The following is an 18,151-nucleotide window of genomic DNA, read 5'->3' on the forward strand; positions in this document are numbered from 1 at the left end:
CAATTATTACTTACTTATTTCAGGAAAATCGAAATTCATCCATCCATTTTTCATACCGCTTATCCTACACAGGGTTGCTGGGGAACCTCGATCCTATCTATCTCTTGGAACTTGGGCACAAACCACCGCAGGGCACAATCACACACACATTCACACACTACGGACACTTTAGAAATTCCAATCAGCCTACAACATGTCTTTGGACTCTGGAAGGAAACCGGAGTACCCAGAGGAAACCCCCAAAGCACGAGGAGAACATACAGGCCCCCCCCACCCCCCCCCCCCCCCCACCCCCCAAACCCTCCAAAATGTAAATATAAGAAATATAATAAAATATAATTAAAATAAAATCAATCGTAACAAATATAATAAAACAGTCAAGTCTCTTCATATGTAAACATTTACAGCTTTAAAAATAAATTTCTTTTCTGAATCCATTTTCAGTTCCATTTTTTACAGGAGCCAATATCCGCTGTTTTCTCCGCTATCCACTGCATTTTTTATTTTTTTATTTTGCTGGTATTGGCTCGTTAACGATACTGGGTGTCAGATCAGTGCTGACTCTAGTAGTAAAGCTACAGTTCACTGAGCTACAAAGTTAATTATTGTGACATTTATGTAATTCAGCCTCTATGTAAGTGACAACAAAAATTAATGACATGACTTATTATTATGTCATCTTGTTCTTAAAATTAACAAAAATAATGTTGGAATAAGTATTTATTTATATAATGCATGCTTGGGTGATAGTGATACTCATCACCCATCACTATAAATAAAGTGTTAGTGAAAATACTAACCAGTGCAATACTTATTACTTATTGTAATCAAGACATGCTTGGTGTCCTTTTGCTTCTTTAGATTTGAACTAGATTTGCAAGGCTAATGGAGGAATGGAAAATGAAGACCAATATGTTTTTTTTAAGACCAACATCTGTAGGCTCTCTAGGCTCACGTGGTGTCTTTTTTAGTGTTCAACGCTCGGCATGCCGCTTTCTCTTCCCGCAGGATTACAATGATGAAATCAGGCAAGAGCAGCTGCGTGAGCTGTCCTACCTAAATGGCTCTGACGACCCAAGCAGAGGAAGGAGTGTCCGAGGACGTGGCATACGGCTCACCTCCACAGCTGCAACACGGTATGGATCCGTCCACCTTTATATCATGTCTGCTATGCCTCAGACGCAACACCTTTAGCTTTCTGGAGATTGAAGTCATCATAGGTCAAAGCTGAATGAATGTCATTTTGATTGAGTAGCTAAATAAAAAAGAAATACCGTACATACTGTAGACTGACAGTCATATCTTATTCATCCCCTAGGAGAAGCTTCTGAAAATACTGAAATTTAAAAGCAGTGAAATGTGCAAGCCAGTTTTCAGAACCAGACATCTGTTGTGCTTGGTTATAATGTGCCCTAAGCACCTCTGGCTCAAAGTGACTCGATGAGGTTATCAGATGAAACTTTAATTGCCCCTCATCAAACACATCTTAGGCTTATTATAATACATTACTCATGCGGCTAATATCTCAAATATGTTCTCTACTTTAATTTATATTTTATATGTTCTACACTTGCCCTGGCTTGTAATAGTTTCAGAAGAAGCAGGATTCCCTTGACAGAGTGACAGCTTGCACTACCTCAGGTGGTAATGGATCCAAAATGCAGCTCTGTTGTTGGTAGACAGATTTACCATCCCTGTAGTATACACAAGTCATTAGTCTGCTGTATAGCCTGCTGTTCTTCCATTCATACTGCTTACATGCTACATCATAATGAGATTTGTTTATATTGTGATATTTGTAAAAATATAGGTGCTGGTTTATTTGTTGGCTGGTGAAATTAGTGGTTGTCTGCCACATTGATGTCACCTGATCTTTGCTAGCACATTTACAATGGAGTTTGATAGGAGAAAATTTTCTCAAACAGCTCAAACATAAGGAATATCGACCAAGTTTCACTGTTAGCTCAAATCAAAAGAGCAAGAGCTTCCTTTCGCATATTAATGAGAACTCTCATAATAATGAGAAATCCAGTGTAGAATTCATGAAGGTAGAAAGCACTGAACTCGAAGTTCAAGAATGCAGCTATATGAAGCAGTTGCGCTGAATTACGGCAGAGATTCGGCTCAGCTGGTTAGAAATGCCAAGGGTAATGATGCTGATGGTCGGTATTAGCAGATCTGTCTGAGTAGAGTGTAGAGATAAGGAGGTGAGAGCGCTAAAGAACTAAAGCACTGCTGCATCGCTCTCTGTAGGTAGAGATGAAGCAAGAGCTAAATTCCATTGCAGCACTATCACCAGGTATTGGAACAGCATTGTGGGTGATGCAGGAAACCAGTAACTCTAGTCTAATCACGCTATAGAGCAAAAACTACATGTTTTACTTACATATTGCTATCCATAATAGCAGTCACATAGCAGGTCAATCAAAAAATATATTATTTCCAACAGTGAATATTTATTCTGTGTTGGTTTTGTTTCCTGATTGAAACCTTCCCAGTCTTTGCTACAGAATACGTAATAATATACTGAATTGCCTTTTTATTAGATGCATCTATCTAAAAACCTGATAAACTGGCAACTCGGAGTAAATAAAACAGAAATCTAGAAAGAGTCCAGTTCATGGCTTGAGGCCATGTTTTCTGCTGAATAGAGTCCTCAAATATAAGTGTGTGTTCTACAGGCTTGTGTTAGAGCACATAACCAGAGCAAATAAGGTGTAACGGAAGCAGACGGATTCAATTTAAAAACTCTTATATACATCTATGATCAAAAGAAGTTCAGACTGGCACACCTACTCAACTAGACTCAGCTATGTATGAAGGTCAGTCCATTATTCGAAGAGATACAACTTTGAAAAACTTTTCCAAGCGGATAGTAATATACCGGGCAGTAATTTCAGGGAACAACCTTCCTTCACCTATTATAAAATGAGTAAAAAACCGAACAGTTCAATCCCAGAGCACAGTATTCTGGTAAAAATGAAATGACCTGGACTCTTTTTGGGTCACTGACAAAATTTGTATCTGTGATTAAAGTTACAACTAGTATTTTCCACAATCTGTATTTTGTAATGTACCATGCCTTGCATAAGTATTCACCCCCTTTTATAGTGTAACAAGCTGGAACTGAAATAGATATAATTGCGATTACATGAATTATCCATTCATCCATCCGTTTTCTGTACTGCTTATCCTACTCAGGGTTGTGGGAGACCCTGGAGCTTATCCCTGGGAACTCGGGGCTCAAGGCGGGGGGCACTCTGGATGGGGTGCCAACCTATCACAGGGCACAGTCGGAAACACACATTCACAAAATGCCAATCAGCCTACAATGCATGTCTTTAGACTGGGGTAGGAAACCACAGTACCCAGAGGAAACCCTGTGAAGTGCAGGGAGAACATGCAAACTCCACACACACAGGGTGGAGGTGGAATTCGAACCCCCAACCTCAGAAATGTGAGGCAAACGTGCTAACCACTAAGCCACCATACAGTACATGAATTATTTTGACTGTATATAATGTAGCTCATTATATTGACGTGGGGGGGGGGGGGGGGGGGGGGGGATGAAGTTCACACAATTTTTTGCATGTAAAAAAAACCATAAAAGTAATGATTTTCAACCATTTCAGTATGTTTCCTATTTCAAAGCAGGTCCAAATCCAACTTAAAAACAGGATGTTAACAGACCTCTAAAAGCTGATTTACCTTTTATTTCATCTTTGGGATTTTGGTGCTTGTTTTCATAAAAGATTGTGCAGATTTCTGCATCATCATACTAGCAGATTATGTTCCAGAAGGTGTGAAAGAAGAATGCCCTTGGACTGTTACAGATAATCAGAATGGGGTTTTCTATCCAGCCTAAATATCATAAAATATATTTTTTACACTTGGCTAAGCTGGAAAAAGGTCTCTTTTATAAAGATGAGCTATTTAAAACAGTGATGGAAATGGGTTTTTCGAATAAATGATGATGTAGGGGGCATGCTTCAGCACTGTATGTATACGTATATAAAGACAGACATGCCTGCAGAGGACACTGTACTGTTTGGATAGACGAAGAAACATAAGTTATTCTTGATTTAATCAAGCAACAGCAAATGCATCGTGACCCTGACCAGAAGTTTCTGAAGATAAATGAATGAATATCAAACATTACATCTCCTTTCCTTCTTTTTACAAGGGAAAAACAAATATGCACTTTTTCCTCCTAATCACTTTTACATAAGCTTTAGGATTTTAGTTGATTGTTTTTAGTTTAAAATCGAGAAACATTTGAATGGAAACCCAGCTAGGGCACTTTCAAAATTGTTATATGCTGTATGTGAACCTCCTAAAGTCTACCAAACTACCATGTGTTATTCAGTAAGTACAGTGATTATAACACTGAGGGAGGCACGTTTGCTTCAGATTCTGTGACAGGCAGTGACAACGCTGACTGAAAAGTTCTCTGTGAGATGCTCATGAACGTTTTCATCCTTGAAAAGTAGCTGATGCATCAGAAAAGGCCAGAGATGTCTGATTTAGTGGCCTCCTTAACTGCAGCACTGACGCATCTATTTGACAAACTACTTGGTGTGCGTCACTGAGTTCTTTCGTATTGAATGTTTGACTGTTCCACTATCTGTGACCTCTATAAATGTTCCTGATGAAAATGCTTCATCGCATCGTACCCAAAAATATTTCTTTTATATCCTTGAGCACACTTTATCAGGACCAGCATTATTTCTATAGTGTTTTTAGCTGTAAGTGAGGCTGTGGTGCAGCAGTCAATTCATATTTCAGCAGGGAACCGTATAAAGCAGTCAGATAACAATGTTTTCAGTAGCCTTGATATTAATGCACTACTGTCAATCAATCTTTTTTTTTCAGGGACACATTGTTAGAGTTATGTGCCTTACTGCAGAATGTAAACATTACCATTCCTATGTTTTGCTTACCAGGGGTCGAGGGGGAGCAGTGCCACCTCCTCCACCTGGCCGAGGAGCCGTAGTGCCCAGGGGAACCGTGGGTACACGTGCGTCCCTGCCCACCACCATGCTAACTAGAGGCGTCTCAGCACCGCGGGCCAGAGGAACAGCAGGGACTCCTGGATACAGAGCACCTCTGCTGCAGGCCACACATAAAACCTACGACGACTATGTGAGTAAAACCAATCTCTCCCTGAACTTATTCTTTTTTACATTTATGGCATTTGGCAAATGCCCTTATCCCGAGTGACTTCCATTTAACTCTTTCAGTGTTCATTTGTGTCAGAATAGACGTTAATACACACTGTAGGTGTCAATTCAACACTGTGGATTTTACTGTGTAGTTACAGCTTAGCCCCTGACTGTTAGAAATCCTTTACATTCTAGATTTAAGTCACATGACACATGCTTTTTCAGTCAATTTATGTGCAGCGTCCCCATACAGAGCCCTCGATAAGATCATATAGAAATGCTAACGTAGTAAAATGAATGTATTGCCTAAGCTGTTCTAGGAAAATTAATCAACAACTTTTGACCAATCAGATTTGAGCCCAAAAGAGCACTGTGGTTTAAAACCTATTAGACACCATACATCCAAGCCCGAGCGAGTACTGGAGAGAGAGTGCAGACCTTCTTAATTAACACTCACCCTTCTCTTTCTTTTTATAAGAAATGGGTATGTCTCGATCAGCTCCCTAGGTCCCTAGGAAAGGAATCAATATATCGTGTACATGAGTTGAGACCCTGGCCCACTACAAATTGGGACACTAAAGTTAAAATCGCTAATATAAGTAATCAATTGAGAGCTACATCAACGATAACAAGCTGCTTACATTTGTAGATGAAGTCGTCCCCCATTTTCTTTTTAAAGCTGAGAGGCTTCTGAATATATGATGTCATTTCCAGTAAAGGAACATAGTGAGCATCGATGCTCCTTGTTATATATTGTTTAGGGAACGAAGGCTCCAGTGCACTGGAAGGATTTTATGACCGAGACAGCCCTTAAAATGGCCACCTCCCTGATTAGTGCCATGACTACTAAACTAGTGAGCTGATTGAGACGCACCCATTGTCTTGATCTTTCATTCCTCTCACTGTGCCTATTCTTACTGATTATATACAAATGGGGGTTTCAGTAGTTATGCTCATTGTTTCTACTGTTAACATTATGCCACACATTATGGATGTAATCAAATGCTAATACATTATTTGATATGAACAGATAATGTGTTCTACACAGATGCAAATGCAAATATGAATAGGGGTTATTTACAGCGATGTATTTGCAGCATTCTTTCATTCATCCGTAGTAAATGCCTGATCAGGGTCGTGGCATTGTAAATTAGATTACTAGTTTGTTGATATTTTGGGAAATAAAACCAACTGAATTTGTTATTAAAAAGGTGTGGACAATAATAACTGTGCAACTGTGCAGTCTATTTATTAAAAAACAACAACAGCAACAACAAACAGTCTAAATCCAAATACAGATACAAGTATTTGGAGCACTAAATAGATAAGATTGATAGGATTGACAGATAAGATTGCATTACATGCCTACTACACATGACACTGCTACAATGACACAGAACTGTTATTTTTAGATGTGGTGCTCAGTGTGTTACCGTAAATCATAATCTACCAAAATCCATGATATTGGGGTGTGTGATTGTCACATTATGAGTCCCCATCTTTACACAAAGCAATGGAATGCAATTTATCTTCACTGACATCCCCAAATGACCTGGATTTCTAATTATTTCCTATGAAAAATGGTTAATTGAACTGACATACTGTAGCATGGTGTTTGGAATTCTAATGTTCACAGCCATATTGAACCTTCCAGCTATATTAGCGGTCTTTCTGACACCAAACAAAAACATGATAAGAATTTTCACAGGAGCTAAAGTTGTGATATCTCAAATCCACATAAGTAAATGGAAAAAGTTAGAGAAGTGGCCTTTCTATTTACCAAAGGTTGAGTGAATCTGTGGTGCCAGAACACATTCAGACGGACTGAAAACAGCGAGAAGCAGGCCATTTCACCTCTCACCTCACATGGGTGCCATAGTTCATTCATATACTAAAAATGCATAACTGCACAAAACTATAAAAGACGATTTTTGAAGATTGCAGCTATTACTGTTATCTACAGACGAATAAGTCATGTCATGCAGAATGAATAAAGGCGTATATTGAGTAAATAGTGCTAGTGCAGAATGCATGCATCCTAAAGAAAGGAAAGAAGAACCCTAATAATTACACTTTTCTTCTTACTTTTGTATCCAGAGATGAAATGTACACTTTGCAGCTCTTTGCTGTCATGGGTGCATGGCGTTAATTTGAAAAATTTCAGCCAAGAAAAGCGCATACTTCAGCTTAATGAAAAAAAGCAATAAATCATGGCATTGATCTCCGCAAAGCTGTAGCCTCATGCAAAGCGTTGTGTGTGCTGTGCAGCGCAGATTGGGCTGTCTGTGAGAAATTGCACGAGCAAAGGCTCATTACCACAATGAATTGAGTTCTGCTGGAGCTCCTCTGTACTGCTGGATAGGCCAAAAGTGTGGACATTTTTCTGCTAGTAATTGGTGCTGGGGAAGGCAGGTACTAGTCCCTGCAGATATCAGAGCATTAAGGAATGAGAGGTTTGCCCAGAACATATTTTTACAACGCTACCGATCCCCCAACCACCACCCTGCTTCATCAGTTCTTTTTGCTCATCCCTATTCATCGTGCTCCATTTTCTCCAGGCAAAGCACTTCTTCACTTCTGTAATGTACTAATATGTTTCTTCATGAAATTGCGAGACATGTTAGTATTTCCTCAAGATTTCTTCATGCAGTAGAATCAAGATTCAGTGGCTGCAACATACAGACCCCAGAGTATACTGGGTTAAAATTTTAAGGAATTAAATGAGATTTAATGAAATAATTGAGATTAACTGACTGGTGTGTTTAGCATCTTAGTACTCCAATTACAGTAGAGGAAAATACAATTTGTCCACCAACAAACACTGACATCATTTCGTAATGTTACAAAAACAAGCACATTTTATTCACCTGCTAGTTCATATTCAAGCATGCATAAAATATATAGAAGTGAAATCGATTATTTTAGCTGTGTTATGTGCTGTGTATAAGTGCCCGTGTGGTTTGTTTGTTAGAAGCTATGATAGGTCATTGTAAAAGCTCTTGGAACAGGGAAGAAAGGTCTTGACACTCATCTTCCTCTTTTGAGTATTGAAATGTTTTTGCTTGTCCCAAGGTTTGTTCACACTTTAAACATTATATATTTATTAGTATGCATGTTTGTACTCTACAGTGCTGTGAAAAAGTATTTTTCCCATCCAGATTTCTTCTGTTTTTGTGTATATCTCATACTAAATAGTTTCAGAAACTAAAACAAAATCTAAGATAAAACAAAGGCAACCCGATTAAACACAATATACAGCGTTTTAAATGATATTTATAGAACCGAAAAAGTTATCCAATACCAACTGGGCCTGTGTGAAAATGCATTTGCCCTCTAATTCTTGGGGAATTAGTAACTACGAGCACTTTTTGTGTGATGTTGTCTGTAACAAACTTGTGACTTCTCTGTTCAAACATTGGTTTTGTATTACACCTGATTATTTGGTTATACAGGAGCAGCAATAGCCATAAACATTGTGTATTTGTTCGTTCGTTCATTCATCTTTATTAACCGCTTTGTCCTGCTCAGAGTTTCAGTAGATCTGGAGCCAATCCCAGCAACACTGGCAGCATACAGTTATCTATATACAGTGCCCTCTAGAATTATTGGGACCCTTCATACATAACCACATTACACACAATAATTAATATTTTTCACCCAATCTTTAAGAGAAACTATTTATCTTAGTTCTAAGAAAAAATTAGAAATAACTGTCATTAAAACTACTTTTCAAAATAGTAGTTCTAACGGTAGTGTTCTTTCAAAAATATGCCAAATTCATCAATACCCCAAAGGAATATTTTAAATGCATGCAAACAAATTATATATTATTTCATGTCCCAAGGAACTCTGAGTTTCAATTAAGCATGCCTTGTTTCCATGGGGTAAAAATATGAGGTTGCACACCTGCAAAATAACATTGTTTTACATTACCATGGGGAAAAACACGAGCTTGCAAAGGGCATCAAATGTACGAGGGTCGGGTACTTCCTAAACTCACGTGTTATTACAGGTGATGATTGTTTTTCTCTTGTTGCATCTTGCATCTGAGGAAAAGAATCACATGCAGCATGGAAAATTTAATTGTTTGGTGGTATGGTGTTTTAGCCTGAAGCAGAAAAGTAAGATTAAACTGCAAAAGCTTGTGCTTGAGGCACTAAAAATGGCTGTGGCTCTTGTTGCTCAGTCCACTTCTGCTGTCTTACTTTCTGAAAATCCCCAGCGACTCCACACCCGGGTGTTAATGTTAGCAAACATTTTAGACTAATGCTATTTTTATGAGACTCTGAATTTGGACAACTGTTTCACTGCATGTCAGTGCATTGCAGCTTCTGTTTGTTATTGCTGCAGTGAGTGTAAATGCTTTTTTTTTTGTAGGGAAAGCAAAAGAGATCTATTCTGCAACTGTTCGCTGTTAGTCTTAACTGTGAGATACTGCATATGAGTACTACATGAATACACACTGGTGTCTGATATTTGTCTAAAACTAAATTCATGAAGGGGAAAGGACATGGGACATGAAAGTTGTTTTGGAAAAAACCTAAACAAATTAGCTGCCTAATGTTTGTGTAAGACCATTTAATATTTTCTTTTTGTATATAACCTATCATAATTTTCTTTTTTTATGTTGCGTATTTTTGTGTTTCTATTTTGGCAGAGAATTGCTTGATATTTTCTTTTCAAGTAATAATGTGCGTAATAAAGATGTAAAGATCAATTGTTCTTCAGTATTGATGCTCAGATCTATATACAGGGTGTCCGCGGGTCCTTAAAAAGTCTTAAAATCCTTAATGTTAAAATAAGGCCTTAATTAGCATTAAAATGTCTTAAATTCACGTTTCAAAGGTCTTAAAAATGCAACCGACCCGACACTGTAAAGAAGATTTAGATTGTATTTTGGCTGGTTGCTGTTTGAGATGATAAACCCGTGTGACTGTGTTACACTCAGAGCGTGTGCGGCTCATCAGTGTTTCAGAGCGGCTCGGTTCACAGTAAACGCCGCAACACACCAACTTCATCTCTGTCTATGCTGAGAGCCACGACAAGAACCAGATTCACTTTGATTTTACGTTAGCGTAATCTCCTACATTTTTGTGGGCAGGGGTTTACAGCATTTCACCTGATTGGTAATGAGAAGTGTATTTAAAAAAATGTTGCCAACTAAAAGGAGGTCTTCCTGCGGTTTTACACCAAATTAAAAGCCACAAGGTCTGACACGTAAAAGTGAATTAAGTCAGAAATATATTACTATTGATATATTACTATTTGTACCCCAAATAAAATGGACTATTATTATTATAACTATTATTATTATTAAGTATTGTTCAGTGCAATAGTAATATTACAATATAGAAAAGGTTTTTTTTAAATATATATATTTTCTTCTTTACAAAAATGTCTGTACATTTATAGCACTACTTGTTATATTACCCTGACAAAACAAAACTAGTAAACACTGCTGCGAGGGGGTTTGTAATACAGCTGCTGAGGGAGTGGTGGTAAATTCAACATCTTTTTCTCTTCTCACTGCCATAATCCATCTCTCTATATTTTTTTCCTCTCTTGGAAAGTCATGGGAAGGAAATACTGGATTTTTTCTTTCTTTCACTGTTTGAGCAAATGGAAATGCAAAAAGGTTTTTTGCTACGGTCTTCAATATCCCTCTATAGAAGTTTACCCTGCTATAGTTTACTTAAACCCAGAAATGGATGTATATGCATGAACACAATCCATTATAGCTGATGTACCGTGTAGCATGATTGAAGTGACCTGCAGGGCTTAAAGTTTTTTTGGAAATGTCTTGAATATGGTATTAAAAAGTGCTGATACCTGCAGATATCCTATATATAGTCTGCAGTTTATTAGACAGTTTATTATGCACAGTATAATATGGATACGGATTTATTTTTTAAATTAAGTAACCGAACATGTATAAATTAGGGCCTAAAGAATAATTGGGATGTGAGAAGGAGGAGGTTGGACACGCAGGCCAACCTGTGAACATCTGGTAAAGGTGAAAGACAAACTACTGCCTCTGAAATTGAAATCCGAAGCTGATTTTGTTGCTTTTTGTAGTAATTTTCCTTGAATTTTATATTATTTTTATATTTACTTTCCAAGAATCAAAAATGCTTTTTGTAGTAAGAATTCTGCGAAAACATCTGACTAAGACAGCCCAAAAGAAGAATTTCTTACAATTACATGCTCATGTTACTCTGTATTTGAATGAGCAAAAGGTACATTTATCATCACAGACTCCTGTGTTGGCATTAAGTCTCCTACTATTAAAGGCTGAAAAGTAAACGGAGCATTTAACCTGGGTTTGATTAGAATGGTCCAGTTGATGTAACCATAGTTTCTATATCTGGCAGACCTGAAGAGCACATACAATAGCTATAACTATACTGCCTGATACTGGTGCTGCACAATCGTTTCCTTCTGAGACAGTCCTCGTTCAAGGTAGTGAGATGGGCTGTGTGAAGGTCCCATTACATGCAACCCTGCAATCAAAACTACTCAAAGCTTTTGTCAAATAGGAGTGACACATTGCCACTGAAAGATGTACGTTTAATACAGGGAAATCATTTGGTTGGTGGGAAAGCACTGCCTCTGACAGAAATGACAGTGAAGCCCTCAGTGTAGATTCAAGATTCTGAAATTGTTCAGTTTCATTAAAATAATAGCTTGGTAAATCTGTGGGTCTTAGTTCTAAGGGCTTCTCAAGTGCAAGACACTGCTGTAAAATGCCCCAGAAGTAATCATGGAGTCCCTGATTAAGGAGGAAGTGCTAAAGTGAGAAGCTCAGAGCAGCACCACAAAGCTCTCTTGCTTCCCAAAAGTGAGGCATTTTTGGGAGAACAGATTTTGAAAAACAGATTTAGTAGAAAAATGTTTTCATATGTGTAAGTGAGTGCCATCTAAGGAACATGGAGAGTACAGAATATTCTACATTTCATACATTCTACAACTCGTACACAATCACCACCTTTCAGGAGATCTAGGTCATAGTATAACATATAGTTGGCATTTAGATATGTCATTTCTTTTGCCCTGGGATATTTTTTTCTTTCTCTGTACTGATTTTTTCAGTACAACTTTCTGCATCTCATACCAGAGATAAAAGAACCTTTTAAAAAACTGAATGTATGGGATGACCTAACGCAACACTGGATAACCAGTGTTTGGCAACCATAATATGTGCTTCCTTTCTATATTCTGAGGCATTTGTTTTATGCAAACGCTACAGCTGATGTTGTGGTTAGAGCACTAATGTTCTTTTTCTCAGCTTTTGGTTTACCAAAGCCTGACCAGATGCACCAAAGCACAAACTTCATGTCCAACGTTCTAGCACACTCTCTGTCACATGGCGGCAAAACGCTTTCACTTAATCATTCAAATCCATTCTCTATGCTTATGCTTTATTTTCATGGAAGAGAACAACAATTTAATATATGGCACTTATTTCGTGTTTTGCTGGATCCTTTTCATTTCAGCCCAGTTGAACATAGTACAAGGACAACTTAAGCTGCCCATATTGGATTCAGGAACTCACATTATTATACTTACGTTCAATTTTATTTATATAGCACATTTAACAATAGACATTGTCAAACAAGCAGATTTCAAATGGATGTAGATTTACCTAATAAACAAGCCAGGGTCAACAGTGGCGAGGTAGAAAACTAGAAAGGAACCAGACTTAAAAGGAAACCCATTCTCTTCTTTGTCACCATAGATAGTGGGTTTATAAACCATTACTCTCCCACAATTGTAGACTATAAATTCAACCAGTACTAAGAGTGTTGAAAGGATGTTCATTATGAGCATCACAGTGTTTGTAATTACAGAATTGTCTCCTAGGTACAAATCTACACTATCCACATGAGATTATTCACTGAAGTAAGTATTATTTTAGGCATAAACTGATTTTGGGAAGTGTAATCCTTAGGGTATCTGTGTGAGACCATCTACAGTAGCAAAATGTGAGTCACAAGTGCAAAAGTGCTAATGCTAACAAAGCCTTATCGTTTTTACAGGTGCTGATGGCGCTTTATTGTGACATGAGACACATTATTTTAAACCTGGATATGAGACACTAGTGTTGCTACTAGGGCTGCAACAACTGATTGATAAAATCAATAATAATTGATGATTAAAATAATCAACAACGAATTTCATTATGGATTAGTCGGGTCTGTGACATCACTGTGGATAACCGCCTTCAGTGACGTCACTTCACGATGGTGAAAAACACATTTCTATTAATAAAACACGTGAAAAACAGCGGAGGTCACAGAGTGAGCTGCTGGGGGAAAAGCGCACAATCCAGGTCGTCCAAAACATGAGGATGTTTTATATTAAGCGCTTCAAACAAACTCGGGAGTGTATTAACGTGGCTCGTCGCGTCAGATGCTGCGACCTATGCACGTGCTGTTAATGTGTTCCAGACATGTTTTCTTCAGCGCAAAAATGACATTTTTACCTTTATATCCGTATCTGTAAATGTTAGAAATTCACACCAGTATTTCACTTTTACATAAAGCCTCGTCCTGACAGAAAGATAGTCTCCATTAAACTTCACTGAATGAGTCCATGCATGTGCATCAATCAATCAGCGTGCAATAGAAAGGAAGCGTAGTAACTCTGACTAAAATATTCATTTTGATCAAATATGTTGTATTTAGCGATATTCAGAAGCAAAAGTAATTGTGTGTATATGAGAGCAGTAACTGTGATGGGGTTAGAACATGTAATCGTATATAAATGTAAGAAGTGTAGTACATTTTCAGAATAAAGGAACATGTTACTATGTTCAGACGAGTGAATGTGTGTTACTGCAGAACATTCAACCTCTTACCAGTTAACACTTAGTCTGTGTGTTGTTTTTCACTTTTTTAAGCATTTTTAATATCGTGATTTAACTTCTGCTTTAAAGCTCGTGGACAGTCAGTTGTTTTTCTGTTTTCAAAATATAACCTATAATGTTAATATTTTTTTTTAAATCCTTTGCACAATGTATAGCATAGCCCACATAGATACATTTAATACCTTTTTCACAGCCTTCAGTTTGCACAGTGTTTGAAGGACAACATTGGGCAGAATGTAAAATAAGTTTGTTTTTTTTTCTTGAAAAAATACAGAAAATGAAAATTGGCCTTTTAATCCAATTAATTGAAGAAATAATCAACAGATTAATTGATTATCAAAATAATTGTTAGTTGGAGCCCTAGTTGCTACCCATTACTCTGGCCCATTTATATTTGACTACAAACACTATAAAATATTCTGAGATTCCTACAGCAGACCCAACTCATTAGACATGTGGGTCACGTTAATATGTTGAAGCTTTATTATGCTCGTGTCCAAAGGTCAATAGTCTTTTGTCAAAAGGTTAAAATGACTGCTTCCTCTGCAGTCACTGTCTCTGCCCTATGTTAATAAAAGAAGACTCCTCACTGTTTAATGATCAAACCAAACAACTGCCTTAAAACATGATGTCAAGCTTACTCAATAACATTCATATCACAGGAAGTCCATTAAGAGAGCTTTAATGTATAAGAAAGTAACCATGCTTACCATGTGTAACCACCTGCTTAACCATGGCATGCACCATGCATTCTCATATGTAAAAGTAAAGGCACTGTGAGATTTTGCACTGACTACGAGGACAACGATTGCTGAAACTGAGCTTGATGCACCATTTTTGTTGCCATGTATGGAGAAGTCCAGTTCAGCAACTAAAAAGGTATTAGCTTATTCCTTTAACCTCTTGTACTGTGAACATCTCGGCTTTCATCAACCCTGATCAGTATTTATTCATCAATACTCTGTGATGCCATTTGTCTTGTATAACTCACCTGCAACATCTTTAAAGGCAAATGTCAAGTTTATTTGTAAGCCTTATCTAAATGATTCAAAAGTTTGCCCATCTAACTGTTTAGTTACATATAGGCATTGTCAAAACCCAAAAGAAAATCTTGATGGGGAAAAACATATTACAAAAAATATTTGATGAATGTCAGCTCAATATTTCAGACTGTAGCCCTACTGTAGCAAGAATGTCCTATGGCGTGGGTTAAAGGTCAAACTTTGTTTGCAAACTGTATATGACCACAGTGACAATACATGTTTATAGTATTTATAGTAATCTTACTATTTATAGTAATCTACCAGATTTATAGTAATCTTCTGGTCAGTATTTGCATATTACGTTTACTAAACCAGTACCTGGAGACACATATAATCTATATGTGAGAGAGTGGGCAGTGGTAGCTCAGTGGTTAAGATGTTGGACTACTGATTGGCAGGTCATGAGTTCAAACCCCAGCACCACCAAGCTCCCACTGTTGGGCCCTTGAGCAAGGTCTTTAACCCTCAACTGCTCAGATGTATAACTGAGATTAATGCAAGTTGCTCTGGATAAATATAAATATCCCATGGCCCCTTCTTACACAAGAGCAGGGTCAGTTTGTTTGGCACAACAGAGGATACATTCATTGGAGCAGCAATGTTCAGTACAGTGATACAATACACCTCTGCAGACTCACTCTCATGTACACCTGACAATCCTGAAAGTTGTATTCACATCCTTCTGGTCAACGGCACATTTCAAATCTGGAGGACTTTTTTTTTTTTTCAACAGTGAACAGAGACAAAAGGGATATTATATCATCTGCTTAATAGACATACGCTATGGCAGGCTAGCTTCATTAATCAGTTTTGATTTTATGTTAATGAAAATTTATAAAAGGATTATGTTTCTATTTTTGAGAAACATGTTAGATTTGTTTCATTCCTGGTGGTGGCATCAGACTCAGATGTGACTCACACAGTGTGACTTAGTCATTTACTGTGACATCTCCATGCATTTTATTGAGTACAGGTTTATAGCTAAAGGCCTGCTGTATAGAAGAGTTTACAGTTTATGAGTACAGTAGGGCAGAAACAGCTCATTTTCAAACAGACTACATTATGTCTCAAGGGCCTTGAAGTATTGATGTGCTCTGTCGAGTTGTCAGTCTCTGATGAAATACACACTGTGACAAAGGCCATCTTTGCTGCTTGTAGGCTCAAATGATTTGCAAGCTTTCGAGCATTTCAGCAAAGCCATTGGGTCATGAATGCTGAGGGAGAATGGCAATTTAAATTACTCACACGCATCCTGATAAAGCAGGCTGACAGTTTAGGACTGTGTCTTTAGGGTGGCAAATATCTGACTAAGTTTGAGCTTCCGGTACTCACTCTGTAGCTTGAATCCAAATGAAAAGGCATTGTCTTTATTAGTGACGTGAAAAGGATTTAATTTTGACAATCCTACGCAGATCAGCAAGACTCAGTACTCAATTCTTTCATCCTGTCTGTCAGTATGAGAGTGTAGATTTTAAAGATGGAAGTGCAATAGTTCAGATTCTATCTGGCTATCTGAATAAATCCTCCATTATCAGCATAAGACAGTGTTTAGAGCTCATTAATCTGTTCTGTCACTGTGTCATGATTCTTAATGACCATCATTCCTAATGATTTAATGTTCGGTTTAATAATTTAGTAACTTTCCACATGAAAGAAAGCATGGATTCACTGTGCAAGCTCATCCTCTTGAAGAAACTGAGGGTTAAGGACATTGCTTAAAGACACAGTGGCCACTGGTTACAACCTCACTGCCATAAAACCCCTGCCTGACCTGAATTATTACTCAGAAACTTCTGAAACCAAAGCACAGATCTATAACCCTTGCCAGATCTGAGATGTTTTTTTTAATTCGAAGCCTTCTGAAACCAAGGCACAGTCTTGCATTATGTATTTTTATGGTAGCTCATTGGCTAAAGATGTGTGCCTTGGTTTAGAAGGTTTTGAGTGAAACCTCAGGTCTGGCAGGGGTTTATGGCATGAGGCTGTAAGCAAAGGCACAGATCTTTAACCACTGAACTACCACAACAAAAAAAGAATAGCAAGATTGTGATTCAATCCCAAAAGGAGTTGTGCTTTTGGTTTCAGCCTCCCTGCTATAAGCCCTGCCAGAGTAGAGATTTGAACTCCTTACAGACCTAAGAAATAATTAACTCAAAATCCTCTGAAACCAAGGCACAGCTTTGCATTCCCTATGGCAGTGGTAGCTCTGTATCTTAATTTCAGAATATTTTAGGTTAAGATCTTAGTTCTGGCAGGGGTTTATGGCAGTAAGACTGTAACCAGAGACACAGCTCGAGGGTTTGAATCCCAGTCTTGTATTCCTTTTGGTCATGGTAGCATATTGGTAAAGGATCTGTGCCTGGTTACTGCTTCACTGCCATAAACCCCTGACAGCTCTATAACCACTAGGCTACCACACTGTTGCTCATATTTACCAAGGGTGCCAATATTAGTGGAGGGCACTGTATGTATTTATTTTTTTAATTGCATTTTTAGAGACTTTCTGACCCCAAGACTCAACTAATTTCTGCAATTCTCCAGCTGTGATCCTTGGGGATTTTTTGGCCACTCAAACCATCCTCTTCACAGTGCGTTGAGACAATATAGACACACGTCCTCTTCCAGGTTAATTCATAACATTTCCAGTTGACTGAAACTTCTTAATTATTCCCCTGAAGGTGTAAATGGGCATTTTCAATGACTGTGCTGTTTTCTTATAGCCATTTCCTATTTTGTGAAGCTCAACAACCTTTTGCAGCACATCACAGCTATATTCCTAGGTCTTCCCATTTTTATGAATGACTAAGGGAATTTGGCCTGTCTGTTACCTCATATTTATATCCCTGTGAAACAGGAAGTCATGGTTGAACAATTTCCTGTTCTTAGTGACCCAGGTGTACTACATTTATTTAATTTTTTTAAATATCAGTGGGAATAGACCTCAAATATATTTTTCTCATATGAATTCATAGGAGTGCCAATAATTGTTGCACACCTATATTTAACAAGGATTTTTTTTTTTTTTGATAAACCGGTGTTTTGTTTGCAATTGTTTGATATCCATGAGAGCAGAGAATTTT

General features: G+C 37.7%; 1 protein-coding gene across 1 annotated transcript in view; it reads left to right on the forward strand.

Moving 5' to 3' along the window:
* khdrbs2 (KH domain containing, RNA binding, signal transduction associated 2) overlaps positions 1–18,151 on the forward strand; it is a 90,364-nt gene that overhangs the window by 56,245 nt on the left and 15,968 nt on the right. Inside the window, exons 5-6 of the mRNA XM_017463223.3 lie at positions 1,009–1,136; positions 4,944–5,142. Of these exons, the coding sequence (XP_017318712.2) occupies positions 1,009–1,136; positions 4,944–5,142 (327 nt within the window). The remainder of the gene's footprint in view (positions 1–1,008; positions 1,137–4,943; positions 5,143–18,151) is intronic.

The sequence above is a fragment of the Ictalurus punctatus genome, chromosome 3, assembly GCF_001660625.3.
Source record: "Ictalurus punctatus breed USDA103 chromosome 3, Coco_2.0, whole genome shotgun sequence".
Classification (NCBI taxonomy): Eukaryota; Metazoa; Chordata; class Actinopteri; order Siluriformes; family Ictaluridae; genus Ictalurus; species Ictalurus punctatus.